The sequence below is a fragment of the Typopeltis vanoorti genome, chromosome 1 (genome assembly GCF_054136105.1).
Source record: "Typopeltis vanoorti isolate ZY-2024b chromosome 1, IOZ_Tvanoo_1.0, whole genome shotgun sequence".
In the NCBI taxonomy this organism is placed as follows: domain Eukaryota; kingdom Metazoa; phylum Arthropoda; class Arachnida; order Uropygi; family Thelyphonidae; genus Typopeltis; species Typopeltis vanoorti.
In genome coordinates, this window is record NC_143549.1 from 184832574 (window position 1) to 184857531 (window position 24958).

The window sequence follows — 24958 nt, forward strand, 5'->3', positions numbered from 1 at the left end:
AAATATTCATAAACAATATGAAAATTGAACATAACACAGAATACAAATATTTAGGCACCTACTTAACTGCAGATGGAAAGCAAGATAAAGAAATAAAAATAAGAACAGCCATAGCTAAAGATGCATTCTGGAAAAATAAAGTTCTGCTCAGAAGTTCTGTGAGTATCGAGACAAAGAAAAAGAATGATAAGAACATTAGTGTGGCGAATTTTCACATATGGAAGCGAGACCTGGATATTCAAGAAGAGAGTAAGGCAACAGATAATGGGCCTTTGAAATGTGGTGCTATAGGAGAGCTCTGAAAATCCCATGAACATGTGACAAATACAGATGTCTTACAGAGAATGAGAACACAGAGATCTTTATTACAGGGGAAATATACAGAGAAAGATGAGATTGGCAGGACATGTACTGAGAAGTTCAGCAAGACAGAGGATACTAACAGTTTTAGAAGGAAAAATTATGGGAAAAGGATCAAGAAGCAAAAAATGAAGGACATGGCTTGAAGATATAAGATCATGGACAGGATCACATGGCTCTGCAGAAACAAAAAGGAAAGCCACCAACAGAGAGAACTCGAAGGACATGGTGCTGCACCTTCTCACTGAGGACGCTACATGAAGAAGAAAGGTAGATGTTAACAGATCTTCCTGTCTGTCCATAGTAGGCCAAGTCACAATCACATGCAACTTCATACATGCCAGGGAATGCAGTTTATCCTAAGGAGAGCAGTCTGATCTTCTGTTCTCCTAATGAAAAACTCCATTTACCTTTAACCAAGTTGGTTCAAGGTAAAATCCAACAGTGGGCAGATAGGAATTCAATTCTTTAATCATGATTATTATTAGTAATTGCCTCTTGAGCCAAGAGTAAAGAGCCTAGAGCCTCTTGGCTCTTTATCATAGCATGATTATTATTCGCGACACCTCCAAGGAGTTCGAAGACTCATTGCAGGACACCCACTGTACAACTCTCCGTCTCCACTACTACACAGAACCTCGACTACCAATCACCTACATCAATGTCATCCACTGCCCACAACCACCACAGCTAGTATTTTTTTTTGTCTGTAAATTGTGTGTGTTCTGAAGGGCCAATTTGTCTGTAAGCAGGATAAAACGCCAGAGTTTCTGGGAGAGAGAAACCCTGCTACCTTATTAAATTTCTAATTTGCTCATGTTTAGAGTAAATTGAGTGACAAGAGAATTAGATATTGGAAATGGCTGCACCATAATACTGCTGAACTTTTTAAAGTCATTTGACAGAATACAACATGGAAAACTATTAAAGTTGGAGCAAATATCAATGGACATGAAGCTGGTAGCATGGATCAAGGAGTGGCTGACATGCAGGCATCAGAGAGAGAGAGAGAAGTGTATTATAGAGTGGAATTTAGGAGAATGAGTGTGACTAGCAATGACTCAGGGTTCTGTACTAGGACCACTGCTCTTTAATTTGTATATTAATGATATAACAGATCATTTGGGGTGGGGGGGGGGGGGTATTCAGTTCTTTGATGATGATGCAAAACTGGGGAAGACCGTTGTGGTCATAGGATAATGATTGTCAATTTAATGTTGCGAAATGTAAGTTTATGCACATTGGATTGTAAAGGTTACATGCTGTGTATCACATTCGTGGTACTGGATTGCAGGAACGGTTAAAGACTAGAGAGTTGAAGTTCAGTGGGCATATTGCAAAAGTTGGTAAAATAGCTCACAGGATTACTTGAATGTTGAAAAACATGCTATCAAGTAAAGATAGGACAGTCATTATCCCTCTTTTTAAGGCTACAATTTTGTCGCATCTTGACTACTCTGCACAGATCTGGTGGTAGGGGGGTCAGGAGGTGATGGAAAGGATTCAGAGACAAGTGACCAAGCTGGTGACATGTCTCTGTGGAATTATCCGTATGAGGATAGGTTGAGAATGTCTACATCCCTGAAAGTTGTCTGAGTGGTTAGTAAGGGTGTGCATACTGGATTTTTTGCTTTGAGAATGGTGAACGAGTTATTATTATTAACATTTGACCCCCATGGAGTCAGAGACTCATCATGGGAGATTAGGCTATTGCACACAGTGCTCATCCAACAGTGCCTTAAACTGATTCAAAGTGTCTACACCCAGAACACACTCAGGCAATACATTCCCCTCACCAACCACCCTCCATGCAAAGAACCTATTCCTCACTCCTCTGTTCACACCCTCCTTATACAGTTTCTAGTGACGGCCCCTTGTTCTACTTCCCTCTCCCATTCTATGAAAAATTTCTCCCATGTCGACATGATAACAACCCCTGACTAGCTTATATGTCTCAATCATATCTTCCCCTCTTCCTCCTATTCACGAGGCTCTGCAACTTACATTCTCTCAATCTGTCCTCATACTCCACATTCCAAAGACCACTGACTACCTTTGTGAATCTTCTCTGGACCCTTTCCAACATATCCTCATCACCATGAAAACCCAGCAACCAAATCTGAGGACAATAATCCATATGAGGCCAAATCAAGGCCTTATACAATTGAATTATAACCTCTCTATTTCTGAATGTCTGCATGCAGTCCTCTGCATCATTGCCATTATCTGATGTGATGTCTTCACAACTTGTGCAATTTGGCCCCTGAATTTCAGGTCCTTGTCCACCATCACTCCTAGATCTCTCATCTCCTCTACTTCCGTTAAAGTTGCTTACCAAATCTCAAACCTTGCACTTTGCAACATTGAACTGACAGTTCCACTTACCTGCCCAATCATGCAATCTATTCAAGTCCACTTGTAAGGCAATAACATCTGCATTGCTCTCTCCCAGTTTTGCATCATCTCCAAACAGGTGGATATCACTAGTTAAACCCAACCCATTATCATTAAGATACAAATTGAACAACAATGGCCCCAAAACTGACCCCTGCGGCACACCACTAGTTACCTTTCTCTTTCAGGATACTGCACCCCCATATACAACTTTCTGATACCTCTCCTATGTCCTCTACACTTAAGTTCCTCATGATTCCACCCTGATCTGACAGCCAGTCACTGATCCAACTCAGAAGTCTGTTATCTAATCCCATCTGTTTCAATTTATTTAAGAGTTTATCATGTGGCAGTCCCTTAACAAACCCATGCTGATAACCACAGAGAATACTGCTGTTATCAACCCATTTCTGTATCCTACTTCTCACCAATCTCTCCAGGACCTTCACCACAACTCCAGATATACAGACCAGCCTATAATTTGAAGCTACAGCCTTATCACCACCTTTATGCAGTGGAACAATTTTACCCTCCTTCCACTCCCTCGAAACTTGTGCTGTTGTAAGACTCTTATTAAACAGGCATGCCAATGCTACTGCCAGTTCTCCTTGAACATTCCCTTAAGATGTGTGGTGATATGTCATCAAATCCTATTGCCTTGTTGACATCAAGTTTATTTATTTCCTCAAATACCTCTTGCTCACTCACAGTTAAGCTATCCTCTCCTATGTCCTCTACACTTAAGTTCCTCATGATTCCACCCTGATCAGGATAAAATACCTTATAAATTGATCACTGAATACCTCAACAATGTCTTCTGCAGCAGTTACTTTGACCACTTTCATCCTTTAACTTCATCCTATCATGATCATTCTTTCTTCTACTTGCCACATATCTAAAAAAAACTCTAGGATTTTTCTTTGCCTGATTCTGCCAAATTCTGCTCATACTCTACTTTTGTTTTCCTTACTGAGTCACTCTCCTGGCTTGTTCTTTATACTCTTCATGTGACTGATTATTACCATTATTCATCTTGTACTTCCTCCAAAGTACCTTCTTTTTCTAGATTTCATGTTTAAGCTCCACATTCATCCATTTTACACCTACCTTATTCAACCTTTTTGGCCTTCGGAATACAGTTGTATATTGATGCTGTTATGTATTTCTTTGTCAATTTCCATGCAGCATTTATTTCCTTGCCACTCAGCTCCTTGTTCCATGTTATAGCTCCAAGCTGTCTCCTAATCTTTTCATAATCACCATCCTTATAATTTCATATATATCCTTTCCTCACAAAAGTCTGCATATAACTAGCCACAACAGAGTTGAATGGATTGACAAAATTAATTGTGTGCGCCATGACAATGAATAAGTTTAAGGAGAGATAAGATAGGTATTGTGTGTATGAAGGTTAGTGTGGATCTCCTGCAATGAGTATTCTAACTCCATGGAGGTACGTGTAAAATAATCTCTTCTATCATCAAATGCCCTTCAGATATCCACATAATCCAGACCTCTTTTTCAATCTGAACTCTGCTTTATCATATCTGGGTATGCTGACCCTGTCTTCCCTCTCGTGCTTCTCTGATGCACAGTCTCTAACATTAACCTCAGATCTGTTATCACCTAATTCATGCTACCTTTCATGTCTTTTGCACCTGCCATCACTGTCATTTTGCTCACATTTTCACCTGCTTAATTGCTATAGTCACACACTTCTTCCTCTAGGCAAGCACTCTTCCAGCATTCTGTTTTGTATACAACAAATCATTGACTCTTCATACATTACACCTTGCTGATCTGTTCTTTCTTTGCTCATGTGCATCTCCCCCCTTCTCTCCCTACACTCCCTCCTTGTTCTTTCACTTACCTGACTTCTTCTGATCTACCTACCATTGATTCTGCACTGTCTTGATTTCCTCTTTCCCTTCTCTCCCCCCCCCCATAGCTCTCACTCGTGCTCTTTTTTTTGCCTCACATCAATTAGCTTTTCAAGTCTCTTAATTTCTCCTTTACACTTCTCAGCTTGTTTTTTATACTTTCCACTTAATACCTCTCTTTCTTTCTTTCTCTCTCTAAGCATGTTACCCTTGCTTGACATTCACCTACCCAATTAACACCATCCTCCTTTCCTGCTCTACTTCCTAATGTTATATCCATTGCCACATCCCGCTCACCTTCCTGCCTTTGATCACACTACTCATATCTTTCTGCTGGCACTCACATAATTTTTGATGCACTGCTACTGAAACTAGATATATTAATATTACCTGTCTCTTCTTATTTTCTCCAGATACACTCCCCCATCTTACATGACAGCCACCATTATGGAAATGCACAGTACAGTGTGCACTCTAACAAAATTCTAAAAATATATTTTAAACTGAAAACATCAAAATGTAAACTCTCCACTCTCAATAACAACCAATCTAGGCAAGACTCTCTCTCAGTTTAAAATAAATATCTTAATAATTAATAATAAATCTTACCTTTTTTGAATGCTTTAGCTTTAGATGCTTTTCTAATAATGGATTAATGTCTGCTGATAACTGATTTTTAAGAACATAAATTGTTTTGTTTAAAACTTTGTGACTGATGTTTTTAATATTTGACATAGCACTGTGCCATGTCTGTATTTTTTATAAGTTCAAATCTGTGTAGGCATGCTGAGCTCCATGCAGATTGAGTAGTAAATTTAGTCATGCTGAATAAGTTTCATAATCCTGTAACATTGATTAGCATTCATAATTAGCTAGAGCAGTTGGATGATTTTGCATTTCATTTTTGAAATGCAAAACAATTGTAGTATGAACCAGTAGGTATTTACAAAAGTTATTCCTTGCTCATGAAAGAAATCATTCTAAAAGGAAATAATGGTGCTATTTTCCACATAAAACATTAAGGAATTTCGTCCAGTTAAAAAATTGCAATATATTCATTCATATATTGGGCTTTTATTAATATTTTTTTCAATGCTTCACTGCTGAAATATTTTTTATCAGTATATTTTGATTTTCAAAATTAAATTTTGAAAATCAAATTAAAATTTTAATTTGATTTAAAATTTTAGTTTTAAATTTTGTCTGAAGTTTAAACATTAAAAAAACAAATTTGTTTAAAATTAAACAGAAAAAATAAGATATATGTATGATTTTGAAATTATTTTAAAATGCACTATATTGCATTTCAGAGCACAGATGTTCATAACCTTCTACGTCCTGAGACTGTTGAAAGTCTATGGTATCTCTATCATCTGACTCATAATGAGACGTATCGAGAATGGGGATGGCAAATATTTCAAGCCTTTGAAAAGTATACTAAAGTGAAAGGTGGAGGGTATACAAGCATAGGAGATGTTCGTAATCCTTTATTGATAAAACCACGTGATATGATGGAAAGTTTTTTCCTTGCAGAAACTCTGAAATATTTGTTTCTGTTGTTTAGTGACAATCAACAACAGTACTCTATAGATAAATACATATTTAATACTGAAGCACATTTGCTGCCTATCTATTCATCCTGAAAATGCTGAGTAGTACTGTTCAAAAATGTACAGTTTATGTAAATTTTCCTAATATAATTTTATGTACGTTGATGAACTCACATTTGTACAGTTTCTTGTATATGAAAACATGCATGTATAATAGACCGGTGTGTTCATATATAAGAATGATTTAACTAGCTCTAAGAGTATTCTTAATTTTGGTACATAAGTAGATCAACTGGAATCAAAAAAATGCTGCCCAATATATATATATATATATATATATATATAATATGTAACTAATTTCTCTTTGATTGATCAGTTTTTATTTGCATTTTATGCAAAATGAAGAAGGGAAATCATGTATCTGCTACACACACACACTTGTACATACATGGATGCAAGAAGCTGTTGAAAAGCAAACTTTGCAAAACACATTAAAGACAAAACGAATATGATATTAGATTTGGTGATAAGCTTTTATAAGTGTTAACAGTAATCAGTAAGGATAATTTCTTATTAAAGAAAAAGTATCTTTAATAATGAGAATTCATGCTAGGAAATGTTTTCCAGTATTTTTCCCAACAAAAAAAAAAATATAAATAAATTAAAAAAATAGATTTTCTTGACTAGTTTTGTGAAAATTCTTCTTTCATTTCATGAGAATAATTACATGAATAAACTAAAAAAACTAGGAAATAATAATAGTTAACAACTCTAGTGAAAATATTTGAACAAGATTAAATAATGGAAAGTGGGCATTTGCTATTATGCTGGCTCATGGGTTGCTGTATACTACTGGTAGATACTAGTGCGTCATGATGAAACAAAGACCAAACTTGATGTGAAATCATCCCTTTTTTTTTTTTTTTTGTTGCACTGTAGAAGATGTTTCATCATTTCATCTTATTTTTTGAATACTCTTGAGAAAAAAAAATTATAATTTATGTGGAGCATTTTTGTTTATTGCAAAATGCTACTTGATGTTTTGTTTCTGTATGTATGCACTGCCAGCCCTAATTTGTGTCTTCTTTCGTTCTCAGTGTCTTTGAAATGTTCTGATTGCCATACCTCTCCAGATCTGCCTTCTATCTTAAGTTGTAGTTGTGGTTTACATAACATATCATGTAGACAACTAGTTTCTTTAAGTGGTAGATGCAGAGGTTTAGGATGTTTTGGGTGATTAGAGATCTTGTTGATTGGGTAGAAGGTAATCTTTAAGTTTTGTTAGCAAAGCATTTTCCTTACTATTTTATCTGTGACTGATTGTTTATATGATAGGGCTATTGCTCTAATGTCTTGGTTTTCTTATTCATCTTATTTTGGAGGTTGAAGTAAAATTTTAATTTTTTTTATTTATGTACTGTTGTACCCATTTCTTGGTAGGACTGAATTCAGTTATTGTAGTGTTTTGTTCCTTTTATTTATGTTGGTGAAAATTCTGTAGGCGCTATCACATGAGGAACAGATGATGCCTATTTTTTGCACTGGATAGTGATGAGATGTGGCATGTAGATAATGTCCTGTGTTTGTTAGCATCTTATAGACTGAGAAATTGAGTGCATTTTTTTTTTTTTTACTTCAATTCAAGGATGAAGGTTGTTGAGGTATGATATGACAAAATCTTCTAACTGGGCCAGATGATAAAAATATCATCAACGTATCTTTGCTAAATTTTAGGTCAGGCTATTTTTTTCAAACCACTCCAAGAATACGTCAGCTAAGAACAGAGAGAGAGAGCCCATTGCTAGTCTTCTATTCAAAACAGTCTTGAAATTTGAAAAATGTATTATTGATGCAGTATTTGAAGAGATGTGCTGTGTCTATGGAAAGCTATCTTGTAGTAGTTGGATGGTTTGTTATAACATTGGTGAAAAGATTTACTATGTCCATGCGTGCAAGAATATCAGTAGGAACCTTTGTGATGTCTTTGATGTTTTCTGTGACGTGTATGTTCTTTACATAAAATGTAAAGAACATTTTGTGTAAAGTGTAAGTTAAGGACTTATTAGGTTTTCGCCTAGATATTTTGATAGCTAAGAAGTTGGAGAGTATCTTTCATCAACAGTAGGTCTCAATGGCAAGTTTTGTTTGTGCAGTTTAGGAAATGGTTCACAATGGTTCCTATCAACCAGGTGTCTATAAGGTCAGCTTTAGTTATGGTTTACATTACATAGGACAGACAGTGCAGATCTGGAGAGGTACATCGATCAGAACATTTCAAAGACGTTGAGAATGAAAGAAGATGCAAATTGGGGCTGATAACACATAAAATAGAAACAAAACATCAAGTGACATTGCAACAAACAAAAATGCTCCACATAGATTGTCGTTTTTTTCTCAAGCGCATTCAAAGAATCAGCTGAAATTATGAAACATCCCTTACAGTGCAACAATAAACAAGGGTTGATTTTACATAGTTTGGTCTTCATTAGTGTATACAGTAACCCATGAACCAGCAGTCAGCATAATAGCAAATGCATACTTTCCATCATTTAATCTTGTTCAAAGATTTTCACTAGAGTTGTAAACTATTATTACTTATTTTCTAGTTTTTTTTAGTTTATGCATGTAATTAGTATTATTATTACATGACACCTCCAAGGAGTCCAAAGACTCATTGTGGGAGAGTACTCCACTCTGCTCCACTACACACACACATCTCACCATCTCCCCTATTACTTAATTCACCTACTACACACAACTACCATCAATGCCATCTAGCGTCCATCACCACCACCATCAACAGTATTTTTTGTCTGCAAATTGCATGCAGGATGAAAAACCTGAGTTTCTGTGAGAAAAAAACCTACCTCCATATGAGATCGGTTAACTCACTTTCAGTTGAAAAAGTCCATATAAAGATTTCTCTTGTCATGATGAGAATTGAAATCAGGCTTTTTCCAATCAAATGGTGTACTGTCATTCTTCCAGTTGGGCTACAGAGTTGAAACTAGTTGAGAAAATAAAAAATAGTTTATGTGATGTGGAAAAATACCACAAAACATTCTTAGCATGTCTTATCTCCAAAGAAGCCTACGCAATGTTAGTGAGTATTCACTTTATTTCACCATATCTTTGTTTACTGCAGAAAAAAAAAAGTCTTTAGTTTGTTATTCTTTATTAACAATTTGAAGTGCCTCCATAGTATGGTTAGAATATGTCCTTTGGTTTGATACATTTGGATTCACATCTGATCTACTAGGATGCTAGGAAAATTTATAACAGTTTGTCTAGTTAAGATGATGGCTGAAATGGCAATTTTTTTTTTTTTCCTTCCCTTCTTAAAATGGCCACAGAACATGTGCATGCAGCTCATGCACATGTGGCCAAGTCTTTTCTTTTTTGGATAATTTTTTGCTCCTATTTTTAGCTTTATTCTGTTTTCATTTTCTTTTCTACAAATAAAGTTCCTTCAAACAACTAGAGAAATGGCAAATATAATTCTCTAATAAATTTTTCACTCCTCTTTGACATTTAAAAACACTTTGAACTGATTGTCAGTGTTTTACCTAATTAAAATTGGATTAAGGATAGCCAGCTAACTTGGCTATAACAGGCTATTTGGCTCAATAAACATTAAAATAGAAGACAAGAAGAGATATATATAGTGATATTACCATACATTCATTATCAAAATGTTGAATACAGGGCTATTTTTGACATATATATCATTGTCATAATTTTTTCCCTAATTTTAACTATTAAAATAATCATTTAAGGTGAGAGATTTTAATTGTGATCCTAAATATCAAATTTTATTAAATTACATGAAGACAGGGGAGAAGTTACTGTTATCATTTAAATCATTTTGCCAATAAAAATATAACCAGGAGGAGAGGAAATCTTATTAATATTAGCAGACTTCTGCAGGTGACCTACACACTCAAATTATCAGAGTAGAATCTTGAGTGTTTTCATGAGAACTGTCCTGAAAGGCACAAATTGTCTTGGAAAAGTTCATTTAATAAATTTTTGGCTTATATACTCTAGATAGTTTTGGTTTGCCTAATTTTTCTGCTAAAATTGATTTAAATGAAACCAGAATTGCAATAACTCAACAAACTTTTGAGATTCTAAATACCAAATTTCATTAAATTCCACATTCACCTAGCTGATATGGAATTATTACGTTTGAATTTTATTGCCATATTGTACCAGTAAAAATGTCAGTTTAAATCAAAATTGAACACATGGAGATATTTGGGTGCATCTCAAATCCCGAATTTGATTAAATTACAGCTAGCCAGAGCAGCATTATTGCAAATTGTAATTTTGACATGTACATCAAAATTACATTTTAATGTTTCTAATTTTTAATGTTTCCTTTGTATCATTATATTACAGCATGCATAGTTTTTTCCTTCAGCATGTGGCCAGGTCTTTTTTTTTTTGATAATTTTTTGCTCCTATTTTTAACTTTATTCTGTTTTCATTTTCTTTTCTAGAAATAAAGTTCCTTCAAACAACTAGAGAAATGGCAAATATAATTCTCTAATAAATTTTTCACTCCTGTTTAACATATTTAAAAACACTGATTGTCAGTGTTTTCCTGGGTTCAGTTTTCATATGTTGAAAGAAAGATGCTCTTAGTGTTCAAAAAACAATTTTACTAATATTTTTCTGATTCTACTTTTTGACATGTACTTCAGTAAAATTTTACTTAAACTCCTAAAACACTTATGCGAGTAGTCAACTAAAGTGTGGGGAATGAAGTATTGCCTGCAGCATGCAACAGTAATTCTCCTATCTCAGCCATATTATAATTCTATCCAAAAGCATAAATACAATATTGCTTTTTTTTGGGGGGGGGGGGTAAATAAATTGTTTCTTCCAGTGTAATAAATGTGCAAAGTAAGTCAAAAATCTTGGGTGCATTATTTCCCAAGATAGTCCTGGTTCAGAATATAATTGGTCCAGCAAGGAAATTTTTTTTCTATATATCAGGAAACAAGCCATATACACTGCCTCCATTTCCAATTGATTGCTGACCAAAAGATAGCCGTTTAAAGCAGCACTATGACTAATCTGTAGTTGGTTTGTTGTTTATCATTAGTCATCCTTTTGTTCTTGAGAATAAATGCACTAACATTTCAGTTGCTCATCAGTCATTGACTGGCACCCTGATCATTCTTTTCAGTGTTGTTCAGTCATTTTTAAACATGTGAATTTTCTTTGATATACTTTTGCTGTTTCCTAAAACACCATTGCAAATTGTACTTTAAATTGTAGATGAATTTCTATATGTGCTGCATCTTCAGTACTCAAAACTTGCATGCATTTCTTATTGCACATAGTGGTCTTGTTCACATAGATAATTCATTTCAGCAGTATGACTAATTAGTCAAAATGCATCTCACTTAAATAACAGTGAGAATTCATATTTACAGTTGTGCGCATGTTCAGCAGTTGAATCAGTCAAATAATAATAATAATAATAAACTGCAAATAAATTCTTTGACTCCTTTATAATCTTATGAAAACTAATCTAGATAGAATATCATGTAAAAGATAATTCCCATGCAGTACACTGTACTATTTTATTTTTTATGGTAATCTGTTGATGCATTAAAAACTGTTACTTTCTACTCGTGTTTATATCAGTAATAAAAATCTAATTTGTTTAAAATAGATGTGATATTATCTCATGGCAACAGTAGGTTCTGCTCGTATATACCATGTAAAGAAAGGGTATTGTTTATTATTTTTTGCTTCTATTATTCTATATTATTCTTTCTTCATGAACACTGTTCCAACTACAAAGAAACAAAGGATATGATTAGGCATATCCTTTTAAGCCTATTGAATGTGATTCAATATGATTATACTTTATCATATTGAGCTTGATATGTTAATAACTGAATTTCAGAAACATCTGAAATCAGAGAACAAGAAAGATGTAGAAGTTGCTAGTTATCCAGCAATGAATTTAAACAGGTTGACTATATAGAAAATATTTAGATGGCATTATTGTTACTTAGTTTAATTATAATGATATTTGTAATGACTTTGGGAGACTTACCTATACAGGTTTGATACACAAGTTCTATGAAGGTGTGATTTCTATTTGTAGTTGTTATATATGCAACTACAAATGGAAATCATACTATCACTGATAGCTAAAATATCACATTTTAAATCATTTTTTTTAACATCTTGAAAGTGAAATTCAAACTTGAATTGTCCAGTGTTAAAAATGTTTATCTGATCAAGTTTTTAAAGATGAAATATAATTGTTATTTTTTTAATAAAGTTTAGTCATCTGATTATCTGTGGTTATTCTTGTACATTGATAGCACACACACAATATTTTTAAATGAATTGTTTTCTCAGAGTTGAAGGAAACATCATGGAAAAATTTTACACATGGAAACTTGTGTGTGTGTGTGGGGGGGTATCTTAAAAGTTACATACATAAAAAGGTAAGTTGTTTAGCAGTAACAGCTAATTCAAGATTATATAACATTCACATGTTAAAACTTCACAAATGATGGATGATCTATGCATAATTCATTGCAGCTAGTTGTAAAAAAAAAAAATCAACTCATATATGCCTTCCTTTGTAAAGTTTAGTATAATTTTCATTTACTTTGTGGATTTTTTTTTTCCCTTTTCAGAGAGTTCAGAGCTGAGCAAAGTACCAAAAACTCAGTTTCAAAAAGTTTAAGTATCCAGCCCAGTTCTGAAACAGCTGTCATAGGATATTCATATTACTTAATAATATCAATTTAACATTTTCTTGCAAATATATAACTCTAAAAATAATTATCAAATATAATAGTCTTCTGCTTCAGGTGGAGTCACTGCAACAGATCAGCTTTCTCCATTCAGTTCTGTCAAGGCCATATTCCCTTCTAGTTGAAGGTCCAAGATCTCTCAAGCTGTCTAGTCATCATTATTTAGGTTTTGCCTGGTGGCTTCATCTCCAGCACTCTTTCCCATGTAGTCTTCTGTCTTGCTACATAACATGACCAAACCATCATAGTCTTGATTTCCTTATCCCACAGATCAATGAGTTTTAGATTTTATCCGATCTCATCGTACGATTTGCAAGTCTCATTCTCATATCAGCTACATCCATTCTCTTGTCTCATCTTTTGGTCATCTGCCATGTCTGCTACGTCAGTGCTTGTCTTATTACCATTTTGTAGATCTTTCCTTTTTAACTTGCTAGACACTTTTGTATCACACAAGATACCTAAAACCTTGCAGTTTATCCACCCTGATTGGATCCATCACTTTGGACACACGATCCTAGATATGTGAACCTAGACAATTGTGATATATCTCTATCCTTTAATGTTATACTTCCTGCTGCTTCACTACAAGACAGATACTCTGCCTTGTTTCTGCTGATCCTCAACCCACTACCTTCCAAAGCTTTCCTCCACTGTTCAAGTCTTTCTTCTACTTCCTGCTCAGACTTCAAATCACCACATCATCATCCAGGATGATAAAGTCCTTACCGTCTGTTAACACATAGCATGACAAATAAGACAGCTAACCCTTAATGAACCCCTACTTTTACTGGGAAATTTTTCAGAGATTCCTACTCCAAATCTCGCTCTTGTTTTGCTATCATCATACATGTTTTCTACAATATGCACATACTTTTATGGGATTATTTTCTTCCTTATGCTTCTCCATCTCTCTCTCTTTTGGAGGTGGGGGGGGGGGGGAGACTATCAAAATTCCCAATCAATGATGACCAGAAAAGGTTCTGTGTTGCTTTCCTAGTATCGTCCTATGACCTGTCCTAGAGTGAAGATAGCATCAGTTGTTTCATAGCTGGACATAAACCCAAATTGCTTTTCACTAATTGACACTAAGTCTTGCAATTTTTTTTATCAGCTAACCTTTCCTCTATCTTCAGAGTGTGACTTATGAGTCTAATTCCTCTAGTTACTACAGGACTGGATATCGTTCGTATATATTGGAGCCAATATACTCCCCCATTCCTGTGGCATTTTCCTATTTTCAGTTATTCTGTTTAAGGCATCGGTTAATAGTTACACCCATTTCACCTAAACATTTCCATACTTCGGAGTTGTTTTCAGGTCAACTACCTTCCTGTTTTTCACTTTTCTCAGTTCTTCCATCCTTGTTATGTTAGGAATTAGCCCCATTACTGGATCTCTTTCATCCTAAATATAATGATTGTCTATTCTCTGTTATTTGAACTAACAATTATTTCAATACTTCATTTAAAGCTATCATTTCTGCGATCTGATTTTTAATTGATAACAATCATAGATGATGCTGTTAATCTAATAATCTGAATCTGTCATTCGTTACTGTAGTTAGAAATCTGATCCTGATGAATTCTATTTGCCTTAATCCAGTTTGTTCTTTTCCAAGTTTTTTCTAAGAATGCTGACATAAACATCGTTGTGATGCATAGTAGGGAATTCCTTCTGTAATTTCTCACATTCAGTTTTATTTATCCTTTTACAAATCAGTAGTATGAGAACTCTACTCCAATCATATAGAATTCTACCTTCTGACCAGGCTCTCTGAATTGTGTAGTGTAGCATAAAAGGTGTTATATTTAAGCATAGCTGTTTTTCGATGTTTCAGGTTTTTGATGGGTTTTTCTCCCTACCTCAAGTAATGATATGTACTCCTGATCACATTCCCTCCTGAATGTTTTTACCACTGTTTGTGTCATTTATTGAAATAATTAATAGTGAAATCCCAAATCTTCAGTTTTAATGTCACTTTTTACAGTACTCTTTCCTCCATTTCTAAATTATTTAAACATCCTCCAGAATTTTGCTACCTTTGCGACATTTATCTTCTGTATTCTTACCAGTCTTCCCATGACATGTTTATATACTTTTAAATATAGCTTTATCACATTTTTCTCTGCATTTCTTGAGAACATCTGCTGTCATACTTGCCAGGAACAGAGATTCCATTTCAGGACTGCTTATCTTTTTAATTTCTTGAGTTACCCATGGAGTTTGGATTTTTCTCTGCTTGCAGACAACTTCGCTACATGCTTCTGTGGCTAAACCAATTTTTTCTTCAGATTTTGCCACTGACTCAAAGGTTTGATTTTTATTTTCAGTCTTTCATTTTATTTCATCAATATTAGTATATCTGAGTCTACAGTTTATCTCTGAAAGCTGCTCTACTTGGATTATTTTTGAAACTTGCATATTTTTCTTTTCAATATGATAAGTATTTTTATCCTGTTCACCACTAAATGGTGGTCACTACCTATTTCAGACAACCCGCATATACTGTTATATCCTGAACTAGTATGAAATAACACTATCAACAGAAACATAGTAAAACTTTTCTTCTTATTTTATTTATTATTATTTTTTTTGTTTTGTTTTGTATTCTTTCCATGTCCTCAACAGAAATCCTGTAGGTGTTTACCTTTATTATTGGCTTTGCTCTTTTCTCCAAATGTTCACAAAACATTTGTCATGTCTGGTATTCATTTCTTTCTCTGCTATTTTGTTCTTCAAGGACTAGCTTTTCCTTTTTCATACCAGCTACCATCTTTAATGACTTGAAAAATTCCTTCTCTTCTTTAGTGGACCCTCTTATGAGGCCTACACATCTACCTCAGTTCCAGAGTATTTTAAAAATATCGTGATATATCATTTAGCTACTGCTATATGGAAAATACAAGAGTTATGCATTAATTTGATCTCAGTATCTAACTGGTATAATATGCACCATAATATGCATAGCAGTATACACCTCTTTCAGAGGTGTATACTGCTATGCATATTATGGTGCATTTTGGGATACTACAGCAACTGATGCGAAGTCAACTGCCTCTATATACAAGTAGCCTAGTTGTGAAGTGACTTCACGTGCAAACTTTGTTTGCTTATGTTTGGGTATAGGATTAAATTCAGAATATAATTTCTCTTTTAAAATTTATACACACAAATAAGTCTCATTGTCCAATTTTCCATTTTGAGATTGCCCACACTTGAAACTACCTGCCATTCACAAACTTTATCTTCATATTTAATGTTGAATTTCATAGCTATTCCTTTTCCATAACATCTGTTGAAATGGAACATTTTCTAGTTATCATTTATCAGAATGAGTGTTTATTTTTCAAAATTTGTTATGTGTATGTTCATGGCACTGATATGGAGCAAAGACCTGTTTCTTCAAAGAGTTTATAAGAGATTTCATGTAATGTAGTGTGGTGTGCTCATTATACTTGTTACTAGGAATGTATGGCTTATAGTGTGGGAGTGGAAAAGGGTGTGTTGGAAATGTTTTGTGAGTGTCAGCAATTTGAGAATATCAAAAGCAGGAAAATGAAGAGACGCATGTTAATGATGAAAGGTGAAAAATTGAGAGTTGTAGGAAATGTAGTTGAAGGAGTGAGCAGTAGTGGGTAAAATTTGAGAGTATGAAAGAGTGAAGATAACACACGAATGATGAGGTGGTAGTGGGGAGAGAAATAGCACACTTATGCAAAGTCCTTCACAGAACAAAATGTCTGCTCAAATGACACTTGAGAAGTGACTAGGGTTTGCAATACTTATAAACTGGTTTTAACAGTAAATGGAGCAGAAATCTTAAAAATTACCAGTAATTTGGTATTTTCTGCTGGTATATCAGTAAATTAAAAACATTTTTAATGCATTCTGTAATGACTTGAATGTTGACTGATTTTGTAAAATATAGTTCCTTGTTTGAAGAAACCATTCAGACCTTAATGAATCTTATGGCTATGCAGCCAGCTACTTACGTTAGTGGTCTACTGCTTACATTTGTACTAATAACTTGTAAAGTTAATACGTTCATACCAAACTGTCTTGTGCAAGTTGCATGTCAGGCAGAAACTCGCTTGACATTATAGCATATCCCTTCAGCATCTGGTAGGCACATTTTTACAAAATATTAATTTATGTGGTATACCAGTTTCAATTTGATACTTATTTCTAGAAATAGAATTTATAAACCGGGGTTAGAAAGCTTTGCTGAGAAAGGCCAGATTATTTTAAACTTTGTAGGCTAAGAAGCAAACTTGAGAATATCATGTACTTATAAGAAAGAAAACAAAATTTACACAATTTTCATTAACAAAATACAGAATATTATTGTGTCTTCTTCTTCAACCTTCTGGTTTTGTCCACTGCTGGACGAAGGTCTCCCCCATGATTTTCCAGATCGCTCGGTTTTCTGCTTCTCCCATCCATCTCACTCCTGCAATTTGTTACAGTTCATCTCTCCACCTTCTTCTCGGTCTTCCTCCGTCCATTGGTCTCCACTCTGTTGTTTTTCTAGTCCATCTCCCGTCACTGCATCTGGCAATATGACCAGCCCATCTCCACTTAGCTTGTTTAATGTATTTTACAATATCCATGACACCTGTTTGAGATCCTATCCAGATATTTGTCTTCCTATCTCTTAATGTTATTTTTAGCATACTTCTTTCCATGCGATGTTGTGTTGTTCGCAGCTTTTTTGTTTAGGGCTTCTGTTAAAGTCCATGTTTCTCCTCCATATGTTAGGACAGGAAGTATGCACTGGTCGAAAGCTTTCCTTTTTAGACTCATAGGGATGTCACTTCTGAATATGTCTATCATTTTCCCATAAGCCATCCATCCAAGGTGAATTCTTCGTTCAATCTCTTTTCTTTGGCACTCCTCAAAGGATAACAATTGGCCTAAACATACATATGAAGTAACTTGTTCTATTTCATGGTTTTCAATTTTGATAGTTCTATGGTTTATGTATTTATTCATCATTATTTTTGTTTTTTCTCTATTTATTTTTAATCCAATTTCTCTGGAGGCTTCGTTTAGCTGATTTAGCTTTTCTTCCAGATTTTCAAGATTATCTGCTATCAGGACAATATCATCTGCAAATTTCAGATGATGCAGCCTTTCTCCATTTATGTTTATTCCTTTTGTTTCCCAATCAAGGCTTCTAAAGATTTCCTCTAGTGCAGCTGTAAATAATTTGGGAGATATGGTGTCGCCTTGCCGGATGCCTTTTTGTATTGGGAACTTTTCACTGTTTATTGTGTATTGCACTATAATGTATTGCATAATAAACACAATGCTTTGCTATTTAATACAATAACAAAATAATCCACACTCCACTGTTCATTAAAAATGTTACATTCTGATTCAACTGTCAACTTTTCTTTTCTTCACTAGTGACATGATGGGTACCTACTGGTAATTTTAAAAAAAAAAAAAAAAAAAAAAAAAAACTTTGGATCTGAAGAAATATATTCACTGGCATAAACTTGGATATGTGCAACTAAGAAACATGTGGCTGCCAAGGTAGCACTCAATGCAATCAGCCACTGCAACTACTCTAGTCCTTAACTGCAGCAGGAGGGTCTGACAGGCACCCTAAGCAATAAAGTTTTGTTTTGTAGTTCCTAAATACTACTAGAGGACTTTGACCCTCAGTGTATTCTCTTGACTCAGATTACAGACCTGTTTGCATTTCTGTAGTGGTTGAGGTTTTAGAGAGATTAGTTAGGATATGGGATTGGGTAGATAACGAAAAGATTCTCTAAAGGTTCTGTTTAACGTGGGTTCGTTAAAGGCCTATAGTGGGTTCAACTATAGTTGTGGATAGAGGCAATTCATATACAGTGATATTTTTAGATTTTGCAAAGGTGTTTTGACAGACTACCATCTCATAAATTGGTGTGTGTTACAACAAATGGGTTTGGATAATCAGTTGATTGGATAAGAAACTGGCTCTCTAATCTAATATATATATCAAAGGGTTGTGTGTGTGTGTGTGTGTGTGTAGAGAGAGAGGGGGGGGAGAGACAGCCCTCCCCTATAAAGTTATATAGAGGAGTTGTCTCTCAGAGGAGAAGTTACTGGTGGAGCCCCACAAGGTTCTGTCCTGGGATCAATGCTGTTCAATCTATTTGTTAATATTGTGAGTGATTTGCAAGCAGATATTTAGCTGTTGGAAAATGATGCAAAGTTAGACAAAACTATTAGAATTCTGATGATGTATTGGTGCTTCAGAGTGATTTGAAGAGACTAGCTGTGTGGGCAGAAGAGTAAGAATGACAAGGCAACAGCAGTAAATGTAAGTTTTGCACTTTGGAACTCAGAAATGTACCACTGGGTATCACATTGGAGGTGCTATATTACGGGAGGTGGAGGAAGCAAGAGATCTTGGGATATCACTGGACAGAGAATTAAAGTTCGAGGGACATATTTCAAAAGTGATAAAAACCTCACAAAGAAATGCAACTCTACTAAGAAAAACATTGGCAACTAGAGATAATGATCTGGTTGTACCACTGTACAAGACGTTGATTGGACTAGATGTGGTCACCTGGATTTCTAGAAGCAAGCAAGCACTGGAAAAAATTCAGAGATGGATAACAATCACTATCAGGTTTGTGAAATTTAGTGATGCCAGGTTGAGAAAATATGATTTGCAGAGTGTAGTAAATAGGCAGAGGAGGGGTGATATGATCAAGATATATTAGTTAAGAGGAGCTTACCAGATAGATATCCAGGACATTTTCATTCAAGGCCTATAGTTTTCATTAAAGCCAAAGGGTTGAAGGAGGGGAAGGGGATAGGGACAAGAGATCATTGGGAGTGGTTGGTGAGCGGAATGAGGTGGGGAGTGCATAAACACTTTGTGGCAGTATTGAGAAGAGGCTAAGAAAAATTGTTGAAGTGAACCTTAGAGAAAAACAAGCTGGCTTTAGGCCAAATGGAGATTGTCAAGATCAGATTTTCACTTTACAACATATAGTTGATAAATCAGGGGAACACAACAAGGATCTGTAAAAGGTATATGACAAGGTGCCCAGAGAAAAGCTTTTCAAAACACTGTAATACATGGGATAAATGGAACATTATACAGAGCAATGTGTGTGTGTATATATGTAGTCTATTTTTGAGTTGTAAGTCATCAGTTAGAATCGAAGAAAATACAGGAAGTTAGTCTGATGTAAAATAAGAGACAAGGAAGCACATTATATCCACTTTTATTCATTATCTATATGGTATGGATTGCATTATGAAAGTGGCATTAATCTTGATATTAGTATTGGAAATATCAGACTTAGCTGTGTGCTTTATGTAGATCTACTCCTAAACAAATCAGTGCTAGTCTCTGAGATTATCTTACTAAACTGAAGAACAGCTGTAACAAATTTGAATGAAAAAAAAAAAAAAATTAGCGAAAGATCAAAATTATGAAAATAGGCAGGAACATTGAATGGAGAACCTGTAGAATGAGTAAAACATTTCAGGTACCATTTTTAGTGAAGATATTAAATATGGAAATAGCAGAATTAGCAAAGCTGGTATGGTGGGAAGTTAGCTAAATAAATTTATACTGATAACATAAATTAAAATACTAAACTAGCAGTATACAAGAGTGTGTTTAAACCAGTTTTAGTTATGGATCTGAGAGTTGGGTTAGAAATAAAGCACTTGATCAAAGATTAGAGATCATAAATTTTTCTGAGAAAAATTGGGGGAATGAACAGATAGCATCAGTGGCAGAATCCCATCGAAAATGAAGACTATTAAGAAGGAACTCTGACTTTGTTTGCATTCAAGGATGTATGACTAGGGCTAATCTAAAGTGATATGGCTACTTAAATAGAATGGAAGAAGAAGAAAGGTTAGCAAAACAGGTGGTTGGTGTCAGGAGAAGAAGCCCAAGATCTAAGTAGATTAATTCTGTGAGAAGTGCCCTAGAAGACTGAAATATTATATATAACAATATTGGTGTGGTGACAAATAATAGACTAATTTGGTGGAACAGTGTTAATAGATTAGTAATAATGTATACTTAATCAGTACTGTTATAGTATCTTGTACATGCCTTGAGGGTAGATATCGGGAAATCAATGATAAAAACTATTTTGTTTGCAGCTGTGTATGATGTGTTTTGGGGAAGATGTTTTTCACTGTACAGGGTCATTTTCATTTCACTACCAATCTCCCAATATACATACAGAGATGCCTTTTATTATCAGTTAATCTAAATATACCAACCAAATATGAAATTTTCCTTCATTTTTAGTTTCTAATACAAGTATACCACCGATTTTCTGGCAATCTTGGTCATAGTCTTGCCAGATTAGTTGTTTTTAGCTGTGTAGGGATGATGTATCATTTTCTCACAGAAATGCTATCCAAATTGCATTTCTGTGAGAAAGAGGTCAACACACCTCCAAAATGTATCAAGACACTGCTGGAACCTGCAGTACGAGTCCTTAACAACACCTTGTTTCATGGGAGGCAGTGGACCTTCCAAAAGAACTCGGACCCTGCACACATGGTGAGGACCAACAGTAGTTTGAGACAAATGTGCCCAACCATATATCGGCATCTGACTGGAAGCTCCGATCTGAATCTGTTGGACTTCAAATTGTAGCTGAAGCTTAAGAGAGTAACCTGCAAGAAACAACATGGCCAGCATGAAGGTGGATTTGGAGCAAGCAGTGAAAGCGTTTCCGTTTGATGTGCATCTCACCATAGATATGTGGCCTCACAGACTTCAGGCATGTGTGAAGGCAAAAGGGAAACATTTTGAATATTGAGTGCTGCTACATGCACATTTGTGGTTTGAATGTGCTGAAAGCCGTAAATGAATTACTGATTAAAGGTTTATGTGCTGTTCAAGTTGTAACAGTATTTGTGGCTAGACCAGGTATACACCGCCTGGAAAGAAGTCAACGGACTCCACAGTGTGAGAAACAAAGCCATGGAGCCCACCTTAATAAGGTGTAGGACCTCATTTTGCTCCAGTAATCCTACAGAGCACACTTTCCACATGCATACAATAATCAATGGGAATTTTGGACCATTCTTGCTGTTAGGCATGCAATGAGTTCCTGGACTGTTGTGTGACAGATATCCCTTGACCTTACCCAATACTCCAATTCATCCCATCACCCTGATCTCAACTTTATGGAACATCAAGTGTGTGGTGACGTTCATGTTCTCAAATTACACAGTTATACACACACACATATATATATATATATATATATATATATACATATATATATATATATATATATAGTAGTAACTGTGTGATTTGAAACCTCTGCAGTTTGTACATCAACCTATCAATGCTTTTGAAAAGTTGCGGAATATCACTGTATGTGAATCCCCTTTTCCAACACATTTGTCACTTGATAAAATGCAAGCAGATTGCTAAAACAAAACCTGCTCTTTACACACGTGGCCACCAACACAAAATTCTTTATGGCCATCATAAAGAATTCCATGTCCATCAACCCATTCTGTTCTAACCATCCTCTATTACAACTGCAGATATACAGAATGGTCTGTAATGGGAAACTTCTATCCTAGAACAATGCTTGTGGAGTGGTACTATTTTGCCTTTCTAATCCTTGGCAACCTCTCCCCAAACAAGAATTTGATTAAATGATGAGTTCAAGTGCATAAATATTTTGCAATTTTTTTAGAAATATGTAGTGATGTCATCCGTTCTTACAACCTTATGACATCTCACTCAACACATCTTTCATTCCCTAATATATTTGCTTCCCTTCTACATGTTATACAGAATCATTTGCAACACTTTGATAAAGTGCTTATTAACTAACTCCACTATGTCTCTTGGTCACTCTGCTACCATAATTATCACCAAATGTCACCTTTCCATAATAAATCTTCTTGCTTGCCATACAGTAGAAATGTTTCCTTGAATTATCTTTGAACTTACTGGAAAATCTTCTCTTTCTGCACTTTTTCTTATTACTTTTTTAGCCTGTGCTGTATACTTCTCATGCATCTGATCAGTGCTGGCTGTCTTCCACTTTCTCCATAACTTCTTTTCCATCACTGCTTGTCTGATTTTCATTCCTACTCTGTTTATTCACTTAAATCTTGATATTTCTCCATAACTTCTTTTCCATCACTGCTTGCCTGATTTTCATTGTTCAACTATTTCATTCCTACTCTGTTGATTCACTTAAATCTTGATATACAATGATGTTATCAATTCCCATGTTTTTCTTTTCTGCACAACTGATCACACCAAGGTTGACTGGTGTGATGACCTGACAAGGATGCTAGTTGACTGGGTCATCCACCTGTATCCCTTTTTAACAGTAACCTTTTCCTGTTTTACCATCTCCCAACTTGGAACCTCTCAACAGCTGGTTGCAGCATTGATACTTCATTAACAATCACTTTCTGTTAATGATGTATCAATTAACAATCACCATATTGAATGATTTAAAATCTCAAGTTGCTTCCATCACATGCTACTTAAGACAGTTATCCCTCTGAAATTCATTCTTGTTCCCATACACTATCTCCTCCACATTCCTATAATTAAAATCTTCCATTAGAATCGTTTTTTTTTATTATAATTATGGCTATTTTGCCTGCTTCAGTTTAGGAGTGCCCCTGTTTAAATGTCATTGGCTATTTACTCCTGGATTCTTAGGAAACTATCTCCATTTTCACTCATACCATCCATATTCTGTTAAATAATCTGTCATCTTATCACAATTCATAAATGCTTATAAATTTTCAACCAATCAGAATAATCTAAACGCTGAAATAAAAAAACTAACACAGAACTTCATAAATCACAACTATCCTACACAACTGATTAACTACGCAAACAAGATGGCAAAAAACCGCCAAAACAACCCAAGTACCAAAACGAACTTCCCAGCACAAAAAATTATCAAACAACCATACACCCAAAACACATACAAAGCTTATAAATACATCTTCAAACATACTGACTACAAATTGGTATTCACCACAAACCAAAAACTGGAAAATCTCCTAAAATCCACCAGACCTCACACACAGAAATATTTGAACATCACAATGTAGTCTATAAATTTCCCTGCCAAAAAGGCTGTGATATCACCTACACAGGTTCCACCATCAGGTCTTTATGGGCAAGACTACAAGAACACTTCCGTGATTGTAACATCAACACTAAAAAACGTAACATCAAAAAGAAAAATCGAATACAAAGCACAGGAAAAACAGAAATAGCTGTTCACGCCCTTGAACAAAAACATACCCCGCAGATCAACAAGGCCATCATAGTTGACAGACAAGACAATAAAACAATGCTAAGAATATCGGAAACAATAGCCATAAAATGTGATGCGAACTCTATCAATGTACACAGGCCCTACATAATCTCCGAGGTTTGGAAGCTTCACAACATAAAATTGAGGTCACAACCCCGACCAATTGGCAATAACACAAACGCTTTAAAAACAGAAGCACCTACCTGACCTGGCATAACATCCACTTTCCCAATGTGTTCAGATGATGACCAAAAATTAGTCGAAACGGACCGCACCCCCTCAACCCCCTTTTTCCCCTTCCCTATATAAAAAATCAACCTTTTCCCCCACCCTATATAATATAGTAACATAACATATGTTTATATATATATATATTACTGGAAAAAAAAAACGGGTTTTTCTAATTTTATTCTCCCAACTTGCCTATCCCCCCCCACACACACACTCAGTAGTTTGGACATTGCAAAAAGAAGAAAAGCCGCAACACCCAGAAAAAGGTATGTGTAAATTTCTCTTCCTTATGCTACATATACTTTTTGGTAAATTTACACCTACAATGCCCTAAGAATCCATGAGTAAATAGCCAATGACATTTAAACAGGGGCACTCCTAAACTGAAGCAGGCAAAATAGCCGTAATTATAATAGTTTATTAAGAGGAGTAACATGGGAGTTTTCCCAGAAATA

At 35.1% G+C, this 24958-nt stretch overlaps 1 protein-coding gene across 1 annotated transcript in view; it reads left to right on the forward strand.

The window, feature by feature from the left end:
* Positions 1-12505, forward strand: part of alpha-Man-Ib (alpha-Mannosidase class I b) — a 268163-nt gene extending 255658 nt beyond the window's left edge. The window contains exon 10 of the mRNA XM_090400333.1: positions 5945-12505. Coding sequence (XP_090256459.1) covers positions 5945-6277 — 333 coding nt within the window. The 3' untranslated portion in view covers positions 6278-12505. The remainder of the gene's footprint in view (positions 1-5944) is intronic.
* The last annotated feature ends 12453 nt before the right edge of the window (positions 12506-24958 follow it).